This window comes from Muscardinus avellanarius (assembly GCF_963383645.1).
Source record: "Muscardinus avellanarius genome assembly, chromosome: 18".
Taxonomy (NCBI): Eukaryota; Metazoa; Chordata; class Mammalia; order Rodentia; family Gliridae; genus Muscardinus; species Muscardinus avellanarius.
Window position 1 is genome coordinate 4,151,785 of NC_137804.1, and position 17,871 is coordinate 4,169,655.

Below are 17,871 nucleotides of genomic sequence, written 5' to 3' on the forward strand. Positions count from 1 at the left end.
GTGTGTGTGTGTGTGTGTGTTACTAGGGATTGAACCCAGGGGGCATGCTACCCCTATAAATATGGCTACATTCCAAGTCATATTTAATTTTATTTTTAAACAAGGTCTCACTAGTTGATGAGTCTCACGACTTACTAAGGCTGTCCCTGAACCTGCTATCCTCCTGTCTCAACCTCCCAAGTACTGAGAGATTACAAGCATGTGCCACCACACCCAGCTTGCAACTGTTTTTTCTATCTTTGATCTGAAATTGGCTGAACCCATACATGTGGAACTGGTATAGAAGTCCAACTATATTTAAAATGGCATAAAGTCTGCTTTGTTCTAATTTATATTCATGATATAATATAGCATTTTTACGGAAGAAAACAAGTTTCCTGAAAAGGTACTTTGGTTATGACTATTTTTTAATCAGTGGAAAATTAAGTTTTAAATATTAAGTATTTAAGTAGTAAGTATTAAGGCTTGTAAGGTCTGACTTGTCACTTTAGAGCCTTTGAATTCTGAAGAAATCAGAATGGCCTGGATGGTTCTCTACTGCCCTCCAGTGGGAAGCTCAATAGAGGCGTCAGCGTTCCAACAAAGGAAAACGGACCGGCTTATGTTTCTAATATTGGCCCGTAAAAAATAGAAATAAAACTACCGAGGGCTATTTTCTTCCCAATGTGTTCAGAAATTACGGAAACGTTGAGTGATGAGTAATTTGACACTGCGACTTATTATTTGGAAAGGAAGTTTCAAAAACTATTTTAGCCAGGCGTGGTGGCACAGGCTTGTAATCCCCGCGCTTGGGAGGCAGAGACAGGAGGATCGTGCAGGTTCGAAGCCAGCAGCGCTGGCTTAAAAGACCCTGTTTCCAAATAAAAATATAAAAATAGGTGTCTGGGAGTGTAGCCCGGAGGTAGAAGGGCTTCAGGAACCCCAGTACCACCAAAAAAAAAAAAAACAAAAAAACTATTTTAAACATGATTTTCTTACAAGACAAAAAATAGAATACAACTTTCGACATAAAACATTTTTAGCATTCCGTGTCCCTACATTTACTTCTACTGTCTTGCTTTACTTCTGCCTAATAATTTAATGATGATACTATAGACTGTTATGCATTATAATACCTTGAAAGAGTTAAAGATCAGATTCTCAACTCTCAATTTCTCATGAATTCTCCGTTTCTCCATGAATAGGATGCTTGTCCACGCTAGGCTTACCTTAACAAGTTTGCTTGGCACTGCTGCATTACCTAAATGCTTCTTAAAACACTATTTCTTTTCATATATATGTCAATTAATACATGAATCAACTAGCAGAAGGTGGCTGTTGCACATCAAGGCTCTACACAATTTTGTGTTTTAAAACAAAATTTCAAAATGCTAATTCCTCTTTAAAAAAAAAACAAATAGAAGTAGGAAAACATTCATATCTCCACTTTGGAGAACCAGATGACAAGTCTAGAGTACGGCACAAAGAGAGAGCAGAGTACCTTCAGGTTGTTCAGCAAATGGATGGAAATCAGCAACTGTTGTTCAGCAAGTAGATGAAATTCACCGAATGTGCCGGAGCCAGCTGGCAAAAGGACGGGTTCCAAAGAGAGGCGTGAGGATGAAAGAATTCGATTCTAAGAATTTGATTCATGCCGGGCGTGGTGGCGCACCTTGTAATCTCTGCGCTTGGCAGGCTGAGACAGGAGGATCGCACGGGTTCAAAGCCAGCCTCAGCTACTTAGTGAGGCTCTCAGCAACCTAGTGAGACCCTGTTTCCAAATAAAATATAAAAAAAGGTCTGGGAGTATAGCTCGGAGGTAGAAAGCCTCTGGGTTCCATCCCCAGTACCACAAAAAAAAAAAAAAAGAAAAAGTATTTGATTCAAAGAATTTTAATTCAAGCATGGAAGGATGGCCAGTCCACTCCCGGGTTGATATCTCTACTGGCCGATCCCAGGTTTATCTCTTTTGTTCTATTTATACAGTTCCAGGTCACTCAATCCCTCGTGCCGTCACCACCTGAGCTTTTCAGGCCTTTTACTTTGAACTTTCCATGATCCCAGACCTTACTGACTCTGGACAAAGGACAGTCAGAAGTATTCTTTTAGGGGAAAACCTTAATGGCTCCCCACACAAATGTAGAGCAGGAAACGTGTACTTAGGCATCACAACAATCTGAGCAGGCGCCTTATGGTTTCACAAACCTTCTTCTAGGCTGCAAGGAAATTTCAAGTTGATTTGAAAGCTTTTAAGTGACAAAGCTTACCTTCTGTAAAACATGTAATACAACCTACCCTAGGATATTACAATACTTTGGCGATGCTTCTTGGACAAGGTCATCATTAAAAATGGTACCTAAAACAATTTCCTACATGTTAGGTACTGTGCTAACCTTACCTCACTTAACTTTGTAAGCCCCATATTAGATAGGTATTATTTTTTTTTATTATTTTACAGATTAAAAAAAACCCTGAAGATTAAAGAAGTTCGTTAACTTGCTTAAGTAACTGACAGACACCTGGACCAAACTCTAGTGCAAACTTTTCAAGAACAAATATGGTTTATTTGGAGGAAGAATCTTCTACAATTCTTATTTACTTTTTAATTTTTTTTCTATTTTTATTTTATATGCCCGTTGGAGGGGTCTGGATGTTAAACTTTTTTCATGTACAATACCTAATTCACTGCCTAGAAATGTTTAAAAAGGTTTCAAGCTCCAAAGAGAAGTACCACGGGCTCAGAACTATTTTGTCAGAAAAGCATGGTTGGTTATTTCTGTTTAATGGGTCAGTAAGACCTGGGGAGAGGGGTCCCCAGGGATAATAATGTGAATTCCCTAAGGGTAGAGACCGATCTAGAATTTGTACCTACAGGCATATCAAAATGTAGAAGATTGACTTGAAAATCCTTCAAAGGTCATAGACATATACTTAGGCACTGGGCAGGAACCTCAGAGATTTGACTAACACATCACACTACTTATAATGGGTTCCGAAATGGGGATGGGAATGAGCAATGAATAAGGGTATCAGATTTTACGGAGCCTAGGAGTTTTGGCATGGCTCTAAAAAGCTGAGAACACCCATGATCAATTCTGAGTGTATGTGTGTTACCGGCGATTGAACCCAGGGACACTTTACCTCTGAGGTACACCCCAGCCCTTTTATTTTTTACTTTGAAATAGGGTTTCACTAGGTTGCTGAGAAGCTCGCTCCATTGCTGAGTCTATCCTCGAACCTGTGATCTTCCGGTCTCGGCCTCCCAAGTACTGTGATTACAGATGTACACAACCACACCCACCTCTGATTCCTGTGTATGTGTGTGTGTGTGGTATGGGGGTGGGAGGCATTCTACCTCGGAGCTATACTCCCCTGCCCAATTTTTTATTTCTTGTTTTGAAACATCTTCTTGCTAGCTGTCACTACTTGCAGAGGCTGTCCTCGAACCTGCGATTCTCCTGTCTCAAGTACTGGGATACCAGGGGTGCGGTGCCACGCCCGGCCTCAGATCAAGCCTTCCAGTACTCTCCTCCCGCCTGCAGGGGCGCACTGGGAAGACAGCCCAAGGCGGAACTGGGGACACCCACACGGAGCCAGCTTAGGGCCGCCCCTGGCCTCCGAGGAGCGGCCCTTCCTCCCTTGGCCGCCTCGGGCCTCGGCTCCGCTCCCCCACCACTCGGCCACCCGGCCCAGGACCGCCCAGCCGGTGCGCGCAGCCTCCCGCCCCCTTCGCCCGCCCCGCCCCCGGCCACGGCGGAGGGCGGGACTTCCGCCCGGGCCGAGCCTCTTCCGGAAGTGACGTCGGAGTGTCAACATGCAAGATGGCGGCCCATCACCGGCAGAACACGGCCGGGCGGAGGAAAGTGCAGGTACGGGAGCCGGGCTCCGCGGCCTCCCGGAGGCAGCCGGCGGGCCGGGCCGACTCCCCGCGGGCTGTCGCCTCGGGCGGCGGGAGGGCGGCGCGGCGGGGCGGGCGCGAGGGGTGGGGCCGGCGCTAACGGCCGCGGGCGGCCTCGGGACCCCGCTGCCAGCCCGGGCGGCGGCGCCTCGGGCGCGGGATGCGGGCGTGCGGGGCGGGCTGGGCCCTCCGCCGCTCCCTCCTCCCGGGCGTCCCGGCCGGCGGCAGGCAGGCCGCGGGGCTCCCCAGGGCGGCGGCGCGGGGGCGTGGCGGCGCTGCGGAGGCTCCGCACGTGGGAGCGGGGCGCGGGGCCGCGAGGGGTGCGATCACAGTGGGCAGGCTCCGGGAATTGGGTCTTCGGCGTCTTCAGCCTTCCGCGTGCATCCCTGCGTCCGCAGCCTCCTCATCTCCCGTGCGCATCTTGGTTTCCGCAATTTATCTTCCGCCGGTGAAGAGTGGTCTCGCCATCCCGAGGCGCTCGGGCGCCCTGGCGAAGTCACTTTTGCTCGGAGGACGTCGTGGAGTTGTGCCCTTTTATGTTGAGCCGTGCAGGGAGCGAAAGCCCCCGGGACGGGTGTTCGCTCGCAGGTCTCTTTGTATGTTGTGGCTCCGTAGGGCGCGTTTTATTCATTAAACATTTACGAGGCGCTTAGGTTGGCCCCGAAGCGGGGAAAGGATCGGGAGGGTATAGGAGTCGGGAACGCCCAAGCTCTCTTTATAAAACAAAACACGGTATGGAGTTGGCCAGGTTGAAATCAGTGTGTAGTAGGTAATCCCAGCAAAAGTCAGCCTGCCGCGCCCTTCTGAGTTCATATCTTTTTCTTTTTGATCTCATTGATCAGTACGGTGCTTAAGCACTCACTAGATGTTTGTTGGGGTGAGTGAAATTAATGTAAAATAGCTACTTTTTTAGGTGATTTCTTCAGTAATGACAGCATTTAAATAATCCCAGTATGCAAGCCAGGTGGCTAGACTGTCTCTTTGGGACTAAAGTGTAACTCAGACTTGTAATTTAATTACCTTCTACACACTAGGGCGGTTCACTCTTACAGAAAGAACAAAGGAAAGTTGGACCTCTCCGTTTCTTGTGTTAAGATTTGTAATAGAGCCAGGTGGAGGCGCATGCCTGTAACCTCTACTTGAGAGGCTGAGACAGGAGGATCACACAGGTTCAAAGCCAGCCTCAGCTACTGAGTAAGGATCTCAACAACTTAATGAGACCCTGTTTCCAAATAAAGTATTTTTAAAAATAGGTCTGGGAGTATAGCTCGGAGGTAGAAAAGCCCCCGTGTTCTGTTACGGTTTGGACTGTTATGGTTTGGGAAACTTTCCCCGGGGACCTTCGTTAGACCCCGGAAGCCCTGGTACAGGTTCCAACCCCAGAACCACAAATAAATAAATAATAACTGCGGCAGATGTGGAAAAACTGAGTATTGGGACAACCCGAATGTGAGCTGGTGCATGGAGACTGGGGGTCTCCATTCCCCGCTGATCAGAGCACAGAGCTAGAGTGCGGCGTTCAGCTTCAACAGTACTAGCAGTCGGGTTGATGGAGTGACTTGAAACCATCTCCTATCGAGAGCATTTAAAGAGTTGTCTCGGGATCAGCCTACCGAGATAAGAGGGAGCTTTCAGAATTTGTCCCCAAAGTATAGAAGAGATGTTAGACGCCACAGGGATTGATTTCATCTCAAACTTCATTGTGCATGGAAGTATTCTTTAAAGCAGTGGATGTTTATTGCAATAAAACCCCACAAACAATACACAAGTATAAATTATAGTTGTCCTCCACTCTTAAGAGAAAGGTATGTGGGCAGTGTACTCTGTATTCCTAGACCAAGGTTTCTCAGCCTGCATACCATTGGCTTTTTTTTTTTTTTCTTCTTTTTTGTGGGTCTGGGGATGGAACCCAGGGGTATTCGACCTCCAAACTACACCCCTTGTCCTATTTTTTATTCTTTATTTTGAAACAGGGTCTCACTAAGTTGCAGAGGGCCTCACGAAGTAACTGAGGCTCTCTGCAAACGGTGATCCTCCGGTCTCAGCCTCCTGAATGCTGGGATTACAAGCGTGCGCCACCACTCCTGGCCTTACCATTAGCATTTTTGACCAGCTGATTCTTCCTTGGGTGAGGGAGGGGACTGTTCTAAACATTGTAAATTGTTTTGTATCACCCCTGACTTCTGCCCACTAGATACAGTAACATCAACTTAAGTTGTGACAACCAAAAATGACTCCAGACATACTCAGATGTTCCTTTGGGGGCAAAGTTGTGGCTGATCAAAAATCACTGTCTATCTGTATTCCTGTTTGTGTACCTGACTTTGTGATTTTTATTGTAAATAGAGCCACAGTACTTATGGCTGTCTTGTTTTGTTAAAATTTTAAATAACTACTTCCTTTGGCCAACAATTATATTAAATTTATTCTGCAAAAGCATAAATATGTATAATCGATGTCTTTTATATGTTTATTGTAGGAATACTGTCATTGTAGATAACAAAATAACTACTTAGTGGCCATCATTAGGAACTAAATGCCTGCAGTTATCAGACAAGTTGTGTTCTGAATGTAGTGGATTAATTCGCAGCCATTAAAAAATACACTAGATCTGTGTACTTAAAAATAAAATATTCCCAGAACTTGAGAGGCGGAGACAGGAGGATAATAGGTGTGAGACCAGCTTCAGCAGTTTAGTGAGATTTTCAGCAACCTAATGAGACCCTGTTTCAAAACAGAAAAAATTTAAAAAGGACTAGAGCTAGGGGTGTAGCTCAGGGGTTCAGTGTCCCTGAGTTCATTCCCCAGTACTACCAAAAAAAAGGGGGGGGGGTGAAAGTATGTCCAGAATGTTTCCTTTTCCACAAAGGAAGCAATCCATTTAAAAAGTCTAGGAAAGTATCAACCTGGGTGGGGTGGCACATGCCTCTAATCCTATTACTTGGGAGGCTGAGAAAGGAGAGTTGTAGGTTCAAAGACAACTTCAGCAAGCAGTGAGACTCTCATCAACCTAGTGAGCCCCTGTTTCAAAATAAAAATAAAATAGGCGCCGGGCGTGGTGGCGCACGCTTGTAATCCCCGCGCTTGGGAGGCGGAGACAGGAGGATCGCGCAGGTTCGAAGCCAGCCACGCTGGCATAAGAGACCCTGTTTCAAAAATATAAAATAGATCTGGGAGTGTAGCCCAGAGGTAGAAGGGCTTCCAGGACCCCCAGTACCACAATAATAATAATAATAATAATAATAATAATAATAATAATAATAAATAAATAAATAAATAAAATGAAATAAAATAGGGTCCAGGGCATAGCTCAGAGGTAAAGTCCCCCTGGGTTCAATCCCCTGTACCACCCAAAAAGGGGGGGGGGGTCTAGGAGGATATCGGTAGTGACTATCTCTTTGGGAGTAGATTATGGGTGAGATAAGAAATGGGATATCTTACATTAAAATACATGCATCATTATATATTTTTGAATTATTATTTGCCCTTAAAAATTAAAAAATACATTTTGGGGAACGTACATATGAGTATTTAGAGGAATAATATATTTTGCCTCTTAACTGTCTGATCTTGGATCAAGAGAGAGTAGCACTGAATGCCATTGTCAAATTATAGGATAAGAACAACCCTTGAAAGCCAGGCGTGGTGGCGCACGCTTGTAATCCTAGTACTTGGGAGGCTGAGACAGGAGGATTGTGGTTCGTGGCCAGCCTCAGCTACTTAGGCCCTCTGCAATTTAGATCCTGTTTCAAAGTAAAGAATAAAAAACAGGGCTGGGAGTGTAGCTCAGAGGTAGAATGCCCCTGGGTTCAAGCCCCAGCACACACAAAAATAAGAACCCTTGAGATTTATAATGTTGCTCAATAACCAGTGAAGGGTCCAAGTGTACTACTCACTAATTACAGACATAATGAAAAGCGAGTGCGTGTCCTGCCGTCTTCAGCTGCTAAGGAAATGGGGGTGGGGGTCACTAATAGAATAGAGCGGTAAGAAGAGCAAGGGCGACACTGTTCCTGCCTCTCGACGCCTTATTCCCATGGAGGAGAGAGAACAAAAAAGATGACCAATAGAGTGTAACTGTGAAGGAGATAGGGTGATAGGAGACAGGGAGGGAACGGGGGACAGGCCTGTACAAGGGCTGTGCCAGGACCTGCAGAGTAAGGACCAGGCAGAAGGGTGACTTTGGGGGCAGTACCCCCGAGGGGCCGGGAGGAGCCAAGTCCTCTGTGCCTCTGGAGCAGTGATTACACAGGAAGGCCCTGAGAGGGATGGGGAAGAGCGTGGCACCCGCGGGGAGCAGAAAGCAGCTAAGGACCACTGTCAGGGGAGAAGCTTTGGGAAATTTTAGCTGAGCGAGAGCCATGCAGGATTGAGGAGTTTCAGCTCTGAATGTGGTGGGAAGCTTTGAAAAGCTCTCAACAGAGAATTACCATGGTTTGATTTTAAAATGTCTTGAGTGATGGCTGTATTTTCTGGTCTTGCATTGTAGAATATCTTTGTATCTTTATGTTAAATTCTCCTTAAAAACAGAACCAAACTTTTCTGGCTTTGTGTGAGTAGATTTTGGTTGCAGCTATTTACGCCCCCAAGACCAGAGTTAATACAGCCTCCTTGTAACTGTGTACACAGCCACCCTGGCCTAGCAGAGGATAAGTCCATTTGGTTTACTCATTTGTCAGCAAATGCTCTCTTGGGTAGTTTCTACTCTGGGGTCCCGGCTGAATAATGATGCTTTGAATGTTCTTTTACTTAAAAAAAAAGGCTTGACTTGTATTTGATCAAATCACCATTATCTTTTCCTTTGTAAAGACTACCGTCTTTCTTGAAGTGTTTGAAGAGTTTTCTCTATCTAGGGACTATGTAAATATTCACCTATGTTTACAATTATTAGGAGTTTTTTATTAAATTTCAAATTTTATTCCATATAAAATTTCATTTTAGTTTAAGATGTGGAGAAAGGATATACAACTTTTTTCAGTAGAATCATGAGATGCTCCTATATAATTTATTAAATGAGTTATGTTCTCATTGATTTGAAACATTAGGTTTATATGAAAATAGAATATTTACAGTGAAAATTTTTTCAAATTTTGTTCTATTCCTCTAATATTTTTATATTTTTTATTTGGTACTCGATTGTAATTTCAGGATCTTCATGGTCCTTCTAAGATCTTTAAGTAGACCTTTTTGCTTACCTTCATTTTAAAAATATCTGAGTGTTTAAAAAAATTGTATTGTTTATTTTGTCAACTCCTAGAAAGAATTCTTTTTTTTTTTTTTTTTTGGTGGTACTGGGGATGGAACCCAGGGGCTTTTCTACCTCCGGGCTATACTCCCAGACCTATTTTATATTTTATTTGGAAACAGGGTCTCGCTAAGTTGCTGAGAGCCTCACTAAGTAGCTGAGGCTGGCTTCGAACCTGCGCGATCCTCCTGTCTCAGCCTCCCAAGCGTGGGGATTACAAGCGTGCGCCACCATGCCCGGCTAGAAAGAATTCTAATGAGATTCTAAACAAGAATCGACAGTTTTGAATCTTTGTGTGCAGCGACATAACGTATTTGCTTTATTCGTGTGTGTGTGTGTGTACACCTTTTCCTGTTGGTTCCATGTCTTTCTTGTGAAGTTTATTTCTAGGTATTCTGATTATTATTATAATTGGTCCTCTCCTATCCCATTGTATTTTAAGCTGCTTTTTTTTTTCCAGAACATTAGAAAAATTTTGGTTTTGACTCCTGGCCAGTTTGTGTAGAGTTATGTTGTAGTAATTCAAACCCTCATAGGACAGTGGAGTGTGGTGCAGTCCTGGTACTTAGGGGCTGAGACAGGAAGACGGCAGGTTCAAGGACAGGCTCCGCAAGGAGTGAGACTTGCTGCACTCTAGTGAGACTTGATTTTAAAAAAAGATAAATAGGTCAGGGGGTGACTCAGAGGCAGACTGCACCAGGGTTCAGTCCCCACACCAGAAACCAAACAACGCCTCGTGTGACATTGTGCTCCTCATCCAGGGAAGGCTTTTGAGAAACCTGGAAACCAGAGCTGGCCAGCCTTGAGAGCGAGTGCTCCCGACAGGGCCAGCGTGTGTGCATGTGTTGGAGGTGTTGCGTGGAGAGCCTGGGGCCGAGGTCAGGGCCGTAGAAGGGTGCTACATCAAGTCATGAGTCCGGTGATATGCAGCGGGACATTTGAACAGAGCTGAGCTACATTCCACTTCATATGTTTAGGCAGTTACCCTCGCTGCTTTTGGAGAAAGGATTAAAGACAAAGCGGGCAGAAGCCCGGCTAGGAGGCCGTTGCCATCTGTTAGCAGCAGGCGCACTCATCTTGGACTAAACTGTCGTTAATGTCTTTCCTCCCCTTAGCCCTTTTGTCTTAGTAGAGTAAAATAAAAGTTAAAATTGAACTGGCTTGAAACGTGATTTTGATGTTGGAATTAGCCAGGAGTGGGCTACATTTCTATTGCATGGCTTGGAACATCCTGAATGCTGTCTGTTGATGTGTTCGTCAGGTCTCCTACGTCATTCGAGATGAAGTGGAGAAGTACAATCGAAACGGAGTCAACGCCCTGCAGCTGGACCCTGCGCTGAACAGGCTCTTCACGGCGGGCCGGGACTCCATCATACGGATATGGAGCGTCAGTCAGCACAAGGTGAGCAGGCTGCGCCGGCGTGCTAGGGTCTGTGCTCAGGAAGATTTGGACTAGAGCTGTTTTCTGTCTAATGTGCCCTTTTTTCAGTTTTATATTTGGGCACTGAGTTTCTTGGTACACTACATAAAGACATTGCAAGCAGAATTCTATAAGCCTCTGAGAAAAATTCTCTTTGGGAAAGTTTTAGAAGTGTTAGCTAATGCAAGGACTCTGTAAACTAGGCTTACTTTAAGAATTCTATGCCACAAAGAACCAATGACACTTGGTGGTGGTTAGGAAGTGATTACTTCCAGCAATTTTCTGTGTAAGTATGAGCCCCCAAAGCCTCTTGGTGATCATGTACATATAAAAAACAAAAAACAGTGCTTACATCTCCCCAGCCCACAGATTCTTAGAAGTCCTGTTCTTTCTGGTAAACCCTTTCCTATAGTACTCTGTGCCACATACACTGCCCAGCCCAAAGCTAGTTGTCTTCACTACGACACGGCATAAAAGCGAACCATTTATCGTGAAAACCTAGACTCTCATTCCTGTAAAGTGTCCTGAAACAAAACTGTTTACATCTGTTGGCTGGAAGCATCACCTTTTGGGGAAGTTCTACTTTGTTCAAATAATCATGCACAGATACTTGATTGTCTTCATTTCAAAGCGATTGGGGTCCCCACAAAACCCACAGGGCCTTCTTAGATAATATCAGGTTGATCTGAAACTATGAAGACAACATACTCCCCTTCTTTAGGATTTTTAAAGTCTGCTTTCTTAAACAGGGAGTAGGATTTAAATCTATGGGATGAGAGAGTCCTATGGGATTCTGCGTGCTTTTGAAGGCACATATTGTGAGTGCCATAGGAAGATCGGGGAGGGAACAGGAGCGCTCATTCAGCTTTAGCTGGGTGCCAGGCTCTGGCGCTTTCATCCACCGTGGCTTCACTCTCCCAGTAACCTTTCAAGGCACTGACATGCTTCATCTTCATGGGTGAGAAAACAGGACGGAGAGACCCATGGTTTAAACGGCCAGTGAGCGGCCAGGAGTAGAGCTCAGCCCAGCCTCAGACTCCTCGTGCTTTTAAGTGTGTGTGGTTGTAGCATGCCGGGCGAGTCTGCTGTTCAGTGCAGAGAAAGAACTACTCAGTAGAGCCGCTAGGTAAGGCTCTTCAAATGGGCTTTGGGCCAGCAGACTTTGAATTCCGTAGCCGCCGGGAGTAGTGGTGGCACAGTGTCAAAGTGTGCAAAGTAAGAAAAGTATGTTTGGCTTCAGAGTGCCTTAATGGAATGCTACCTTTCTGGGAATTCACAGTATTTCAAACCAATTAAGGAAAAAACTCAACTTATGTAGAAGGATCTAGAGATCTGCCTCTCCTGCCTTCAAACATCTTTTTTCTAATCTTCCCTTAATGATAGATTCAAGTAGCATCATTTCTCAGGCATGAAGAGACTTCCTTCCCCTGCCCATGAAGTGTGTCAGACGTGCTTGTTTCCAGCAGAGGATGTGCCTAGATGCTTGTCTCCAAAGGCTTCTGGTGATCAAGCCAGTGAGAGCAGGAGCCAGTGAGAGTTTCTCAGCCCGTTTCTGCTCCGAAGGACTGGAGCTAGAGGGGGAAGCGGGAGGCCCAGGGGGCGGAAGCGAGCGTTTATCGCCCTGTCGGGCCGCGCTTGGTAGTCAGCCTTCGCCACCCTGGCCGGTTCTCCCCAGCCTGCAGGTTCCACAAGCCCTGGCCTTTCTAGGAACCCCTTCCCATAGCGCTCGGGTCACACACAGCTGGCTGTCTTTCTGCCACCAGGCATAAAAATCAAGCATTTATCCTGCACCCTGGCTTTCATTAAAGTGTTGACGTCTAGTGTCACAAGCCTCCTCTCGATGGCGTTCTACTCTGAATTAGTTGCCACTTTAAGACCTTAGACCACCATGCCACATTCAAAGTGTTGACGTCTAGTGTCACAAGCCTCCTCTCGATGGCGTTCTACTCTGAATTAGTTGCCACTTTAAGACCTTAGACCACCATGCCACATTCACCAGCGAATCTGAACAGACCTCGGATGTGTATTTCCTCCTCTAATATAAACTCCTAAAATCTTTCTTTTGGTTTCAGCAAGATCCTTACATAGCATCGATGGAACACCACACTGACTGGGTAAATGACATTGTACTCTGTTGTAATGGAAAGACATGTAAGTATTTCTTTGGATTATTGGGCTTTGGGAAGTTTTTAATTCAGTTTGATATATTATTCATTTTTTACATAAGCCTTTCAAATTTGAAGTATAACACATATACAGAAAAGTACACACACCTTATGGTTACAGTTTAATAAAATTCAAGAAACAAAAAAACTGCCGCTTGTCCTGGCACATTTCTATAGTCCCAGAACTTGGAAGGCTGAGACAAGAGGATCACAGTTTGGAGAATAGCTTCAGCAACATAGTGAAACTCTCAGCAACCTAGTGAGATCCTGGTTTAAAAAAAAAAGCCTGGGGTATAGCTCGGAAGTAGTGTACCCTGGTTCAACCCCCAGTACCACAAAAAGTAAAAGAAAAGGAAACCAAAACTCGCTAGAAGCCCAGCTTGTGCCACCCTTTAGACATTGTACCTTGTCCCAGGTTGGCTGCTCTCCTGTGTTGTACATACTACAGGTTTACCTGATTTGAGCCGTGTATAAATAGACTCTCTTGTATTTTTTCTTTAATTTAATACCTCTGTTGGTTTTTATTTTGATGAGATCCATTTCTCAGTTTTGCCACCTGAGAGATATTTCCCCAGCCAAATTAGTTGGGCATTCATCCAGGAACATTAAATAAGTTTTCCCTGACTATTAAAAAATATATGTGTGTATAATTAAATATACATATATATTTAATAGACTATGTAATGGGTTTTAGTGAGAGCTTTTTTATTTTTTTTTTTTTTGTGGTACTGAGGATAGAACCCAGGGGCTTTTCTACCTCCAGGCTATACTCCAAGACCTATTTTATTTTATACTTTATTTGAAAACAGGGTCTCACTAAGTAGCTGAGGCTGGCTTCGAACCTGTGCAGTCCTCCTGTCTCAGCCTCCCAAGCTCTGGAATTACAAGTGTGCGCCACCATGTCCAGCTTAGAGCTTTTTAAGTGTATGTGTATGTATATATGTTTGCATGCATGTGTATTCAACTTTTCAAAACTGGTACCTTGCTTAAAAATGTTTTTAAGGTTTTTGTAAGTCACACTACTAAGGGTTTTGCTCATTCTTTGTCTCTTCTAGTGATATCTGCTTCTTCCGACACGACAGTTAAAGTATGGAATGCCCACAAGGGGTTTTGCATGTCCACATTAAGGACACATAAGGTGAACAGCTAAGAGCGCTCGGTTTCTGGAGTCTAACTTCGGGATATCAGGGCACCGTGCGACTCGTTTTTCAGTTGATCTGCAGAGTAGATCAGCGTGTGTCTGCTCTGTTTCAGGATTACGTAAAGGCCTTAGCCTATGCCAAGGATAAAGAGCTGGTCGCATCGGCTGGGTTGGACAGACAGATATTCCTTTGGGATGTGAATACTCTCACAGCATTGACTGCCTCAAATAACACTGTCACAAGTAAGGTGTTTAAAAAACTGTCTTGGAGGGTGGTCTAAGTAGACATAAATAAAGAAGAGTGTATAAAGCATCTGGTAGGTCTGCTTTGAGATAGTGGTTCAGATCTTGAGAGTGCGCCCAAGACTATGAATAAACAGCAGGCTTGTCTCTCACTGGTCAAGTGCAGTAACTTCTCCAGCTGTGACCTGCTGTTTTTACAGCACGTCTTGGCTGCCTAGCAAAGGTGCGAGTGTGTGTGGGTAGAGAGCCTCTTGCATCCTAACTCTTCGCCTCCCACAGCATCGCCTGCCCAGGCCTGCTCGTTGAACCGACATTGTGGGAGGGTGAGAGGGTACCTGACACGGAGGCTGTCTTCTGCCTTAGAAGCACTGCCACGTATTAAGAGCCTTTGAGCTAGGGGCCAGCGTGGAAAATACGCAGGGAAAGCAAAGGTTTTGGGTGCCAGCTGAGAAGGACCGTTTCAGAGCAGCCCTAAGGAATCCAGCCAATCCCAGAGGAGCCCAGGGAGGCCAGGGTGCTGCGGAGACAATTCAGAGCTGCTCCTAGCGGCTCGTGTCACAGCTCTCAGCCCCTGGGTCTGACTTAGACAAGGCTGAGCTCGGAAATTAGGACCATGCTGGGCCGGGCCTGCTGGAGCGTCCTGGAACAGTCAGACCAGTAGGCCAGTGTCTGCTTAGCGGGGATATCTAGTCTCTGTAGGATAGGTCCAGCCTGTCATGACACTGACATGGCTGAAATCCTCCTAACACAACCTAGGATGTGCCAGGAAGGGCAGGTTGGGAAACCGGTAGTGATCATTTCTTAAATTTTGTTTTGCGCTGTTTGTCGGGAAACGTGAAACTGTAAACACTGCTCCCCTTGTTCTCTTTGTGTTCATCACCTGGGTAAGAGCGGCTGTCCCCAGGGACGTGGTGCGCTGCAGCCTTGCTAGGCTGACTCTGCACCTAAGGGTGAGGGTGTTGGCAGCTCAGAGTTGTCAAGAGACCATGTCGTGCATTTTTTTTAAGATTATAGAAATAATAATAAACATTTATTAAATGCTTATAAGCAAGCGTTTTTCTAAACATTCCACATATATTAACTTGTGACTTATCAGTGTTTGTTGTGGAATTATGCATCCAGCTTTCTACTTCAGCGGTGCTGAGCTCTGAGTCGGCGGGCGAGAGCATGGTCTGGTCATGGAGCTCTGCCTTGTTTTTGTCTTGATTTGTGGGTGAAAATAACATTTTTGTTTTTATTTGTATTTACTTGAGTAATAGGGAGTTTGGACTTTTTTCATATTTATTGGCACATGTATTTGAATATATATTACTTATGTAGTTAGTTTTTTTTAAATGGTAGTGCAGTTCTAATTAGCAAATATTTTTGAGTACTTGTATATACTCATCCAGAAAAGATGGAAATTTTAGTAATAATGTTTTGTTTAGAGTTGTCTTCATTATATATAGGTAGATTTCCTAAAAGTACTCTAAAGATGAGTTTCAGAATTGAATAGGTAAACTTGTAACTTTCGCTGACTAGTACTGAAGAACTGGTGGTTTTGCTAACTTGGCTTCATTTGTTCTCAATAGCTTCTTCTCTAAGTGGGAACAAAGATTCCATCTACAGCCTGGCGATGAATCAGCTGGGGACAGTCATTGTTTCTGGGTCCACGGAGAAGGTGAGGGCGCTGAAGGATATGTGTGAGCCTAAGAGAACAGCCCGAAGCAAGTCTGTAGTTCAATGCGTGGGCAGTGGTTTTGCTTACTGGATGCTAAAAGAAAGATGTTATTTGAACAATAAGAGCTTAACTGTGTCCCTACTACATGCACAGTGATGTACAAAGGAGGGGCTTTACATTTTTTGGCATTAGAAATGCTTCTTTTCAGCTGGGCATGGTGACACACACCTGTAATCCCAGTACTTGAGAGGCTGAGACAGGAGGATCAAAGAATCCTGGCCAACCTCAACAACTTAGTGAGGCTCTCGGCAACTTAGGGAGACCCTATTTCCAAACAAAAAATGAATTGGGGCTTGGGTGTTGCTCAGAGGTAGAATGCCCCCGATTTCAATCTGCAGCATCAAATAAAAAAGAAACACATCTTTTTGCCGGGTCCCATGGTACATGCCTGTAATCCCAGTACTTGAGAGGCTGAGGGAGGAAGATTACAGGTGTGAGGCTAGCCTCAGCAACTTAGCAAGAGCCTCTCTCAAAACAAAAGTAAAAGGACTTGAGGTGTAGCTCAGTGGTAGAATGTCCCTGGGTTCATTCCTCATTACCACAAAAGAAAGGGCGGGAGGGAGAGGGGGAAGTGCTTTTTTCCTACCGTCAGGAGCCTTCGGCAACAGCCATTGGCTCGAGCACCGTCTCCTCCTCAGAGTCTAAAGGCTGTTTGACTTTTAAGAGTTCTCAGTTACTTATGTGACCGCGCTCAGCCTGTGTGACCCTGTCTCATTGCAGGTCTTGAGGGTGTGGGACCCGCGGACGTGCGCGAAGCTCATGAAGCTCAAGGGGCACACGGACAACGTCAAGGCGCTGCTGCTGAGCAGGGACGGCGCGCAGGTGCGTGCCCCCCCCCCCCGCGCGCTCCTGCAGAGTGCACGCGACTCATGGCCGCACAGCTTGAACTGCGAGCTCTGACCCAAGTCTTAGGCTTTAAAATACTGAATTCCACATCTAATAGCCCCATCTTAAAACTGTTCTATTTGCATTACTTTTAATTAAAGGCAAAACAAGGAATTGCCTTAAAATAATTCTCATGCTGATGGGTATATGCAGTCTTGGCACAAAGATGCTAAAATCGCTAAAAATGATGCCCTTGGGAAGCAGAAGGAAGCTCTGAGGAGCGCTGCCTCGCTGAACGCTCTGTGACTAGGTGTGAATCTCCCTGTGCGCTGACTTGGGCAGATTTTGTCAATTAAGACTAGGAAGTCTACAAGTTAAATTTTCTAACAGTGCTTAAAGTCAGCATTTCAGAGAAGACATCAGTAATGTTTGAACACTAGTTTTATTGGCTACATAATTTATGAATTAGAAATTACAATTCTGTTGTTTGAAGCAGTGGAAAAGTAATTTTTCACCACTGTAGAAAATAGGAAAAATTGAGCAGCATTTTATGATTTGACACACTTCTACTGGGAACCCTTGCCTCCCTGGTCATTTTTCTCTCTGGGGTCAGTGATAAATTCAGAGGTAATAGGAATTGTGACGGGGTTAGAAAACGGCAAGGAGAAAGATGGGAAAGACGGGTCTGTCTGTTACTCGTGGAAATTGCCTCACGTGTGAATCAGAGAAGAGGTGAGAGGAGAGTTTGAAAAAGTAGCCAGAGGAAGGCAGCCGCTTCTCAGGAGCAGGGGAGGCGCGGCTTGGAGGTCTCGCTGTTGCCTCGAGAACCCCTCACTGTGCAGCTCTCTGCTTGTCCACCTGCACAGCGGGATCATAACGTGCTGGTGTGATTGTATGGCGTGCGCAGCGCGTTTCCTTGGCTGCAGGCCTGGGCATTGTTAGAGCCCCTGAGCTCCTCGCAGCCTGCGTGCCTGGGGGTCCGAGGCCGGGGGAGCCAGCTTCGTACTGTTCTGCAGTGTGGCTACAGGGTGCTCCTGCCTGTTCTCTTAGCTTCGTCCAGGACTGGACTGGGTCACGTGGTTTTCACAGGGGCTTCTCTCCTGGCGGGTCTCCTGGGACGCCTGTCCTCTCTGCCTGGAACCCCGCCTGTACAGGCTGGATGCTTCTGTGTAAGGTGGCCCAGCTCTCTGCTCTGCACGAAGCCAGGGTGCAGCTCTTCTGTAACCGCTGCCTGT

General features: G+C 45.4%; 1 protein-coding gene across 3 annotated transcripts in view; it reads left to right on the forward strand.

The window, feature by feature from the left end:
• Nucleotides 1–3,800: 3,800 nt before the first annotated feature.
• The window catches only part of WDR48 (WD repeat domain 48), a gene marked incomplete at both ends in the record, with an annotated part of 34,608 nt that continues 20,537 nt past the window's right edge, over nt 3,801–17,871 (forward strand). For 2 of the 3 annotated variants that reach the window (XM_080715770.1, XM_080715772.1), the window contains 7 exons: nt 3,801–3,848; nt 10,384–10,524; nt 12,615–12,693; nt 13,763–13,845; nt 13,962–14,091; nt 15,663–15,751; nt 16,532–16,633. In XM_080715770.1, the coding sequence (XP_080571896.1) occupies nt 3,801–3,848; nt 10,384–10,524; nt 12,615–12,693; nt 13,763–13,845; nt 13,962–14,091; nt 15,663–15,751; nt 16,532–16,633 (672 nt within the window). The remainder of the gene's footprint in view (nt 3,849–10,383; nt 10,525–12,614; nt 12,694–13,762; nt 13,846–13,961; nt 14,092–15,662; nt 15,752–16,531; nt 16,634–17,871) is intronic. The other variant, XM_080715771.1, reaches the window with a different exon arrangement.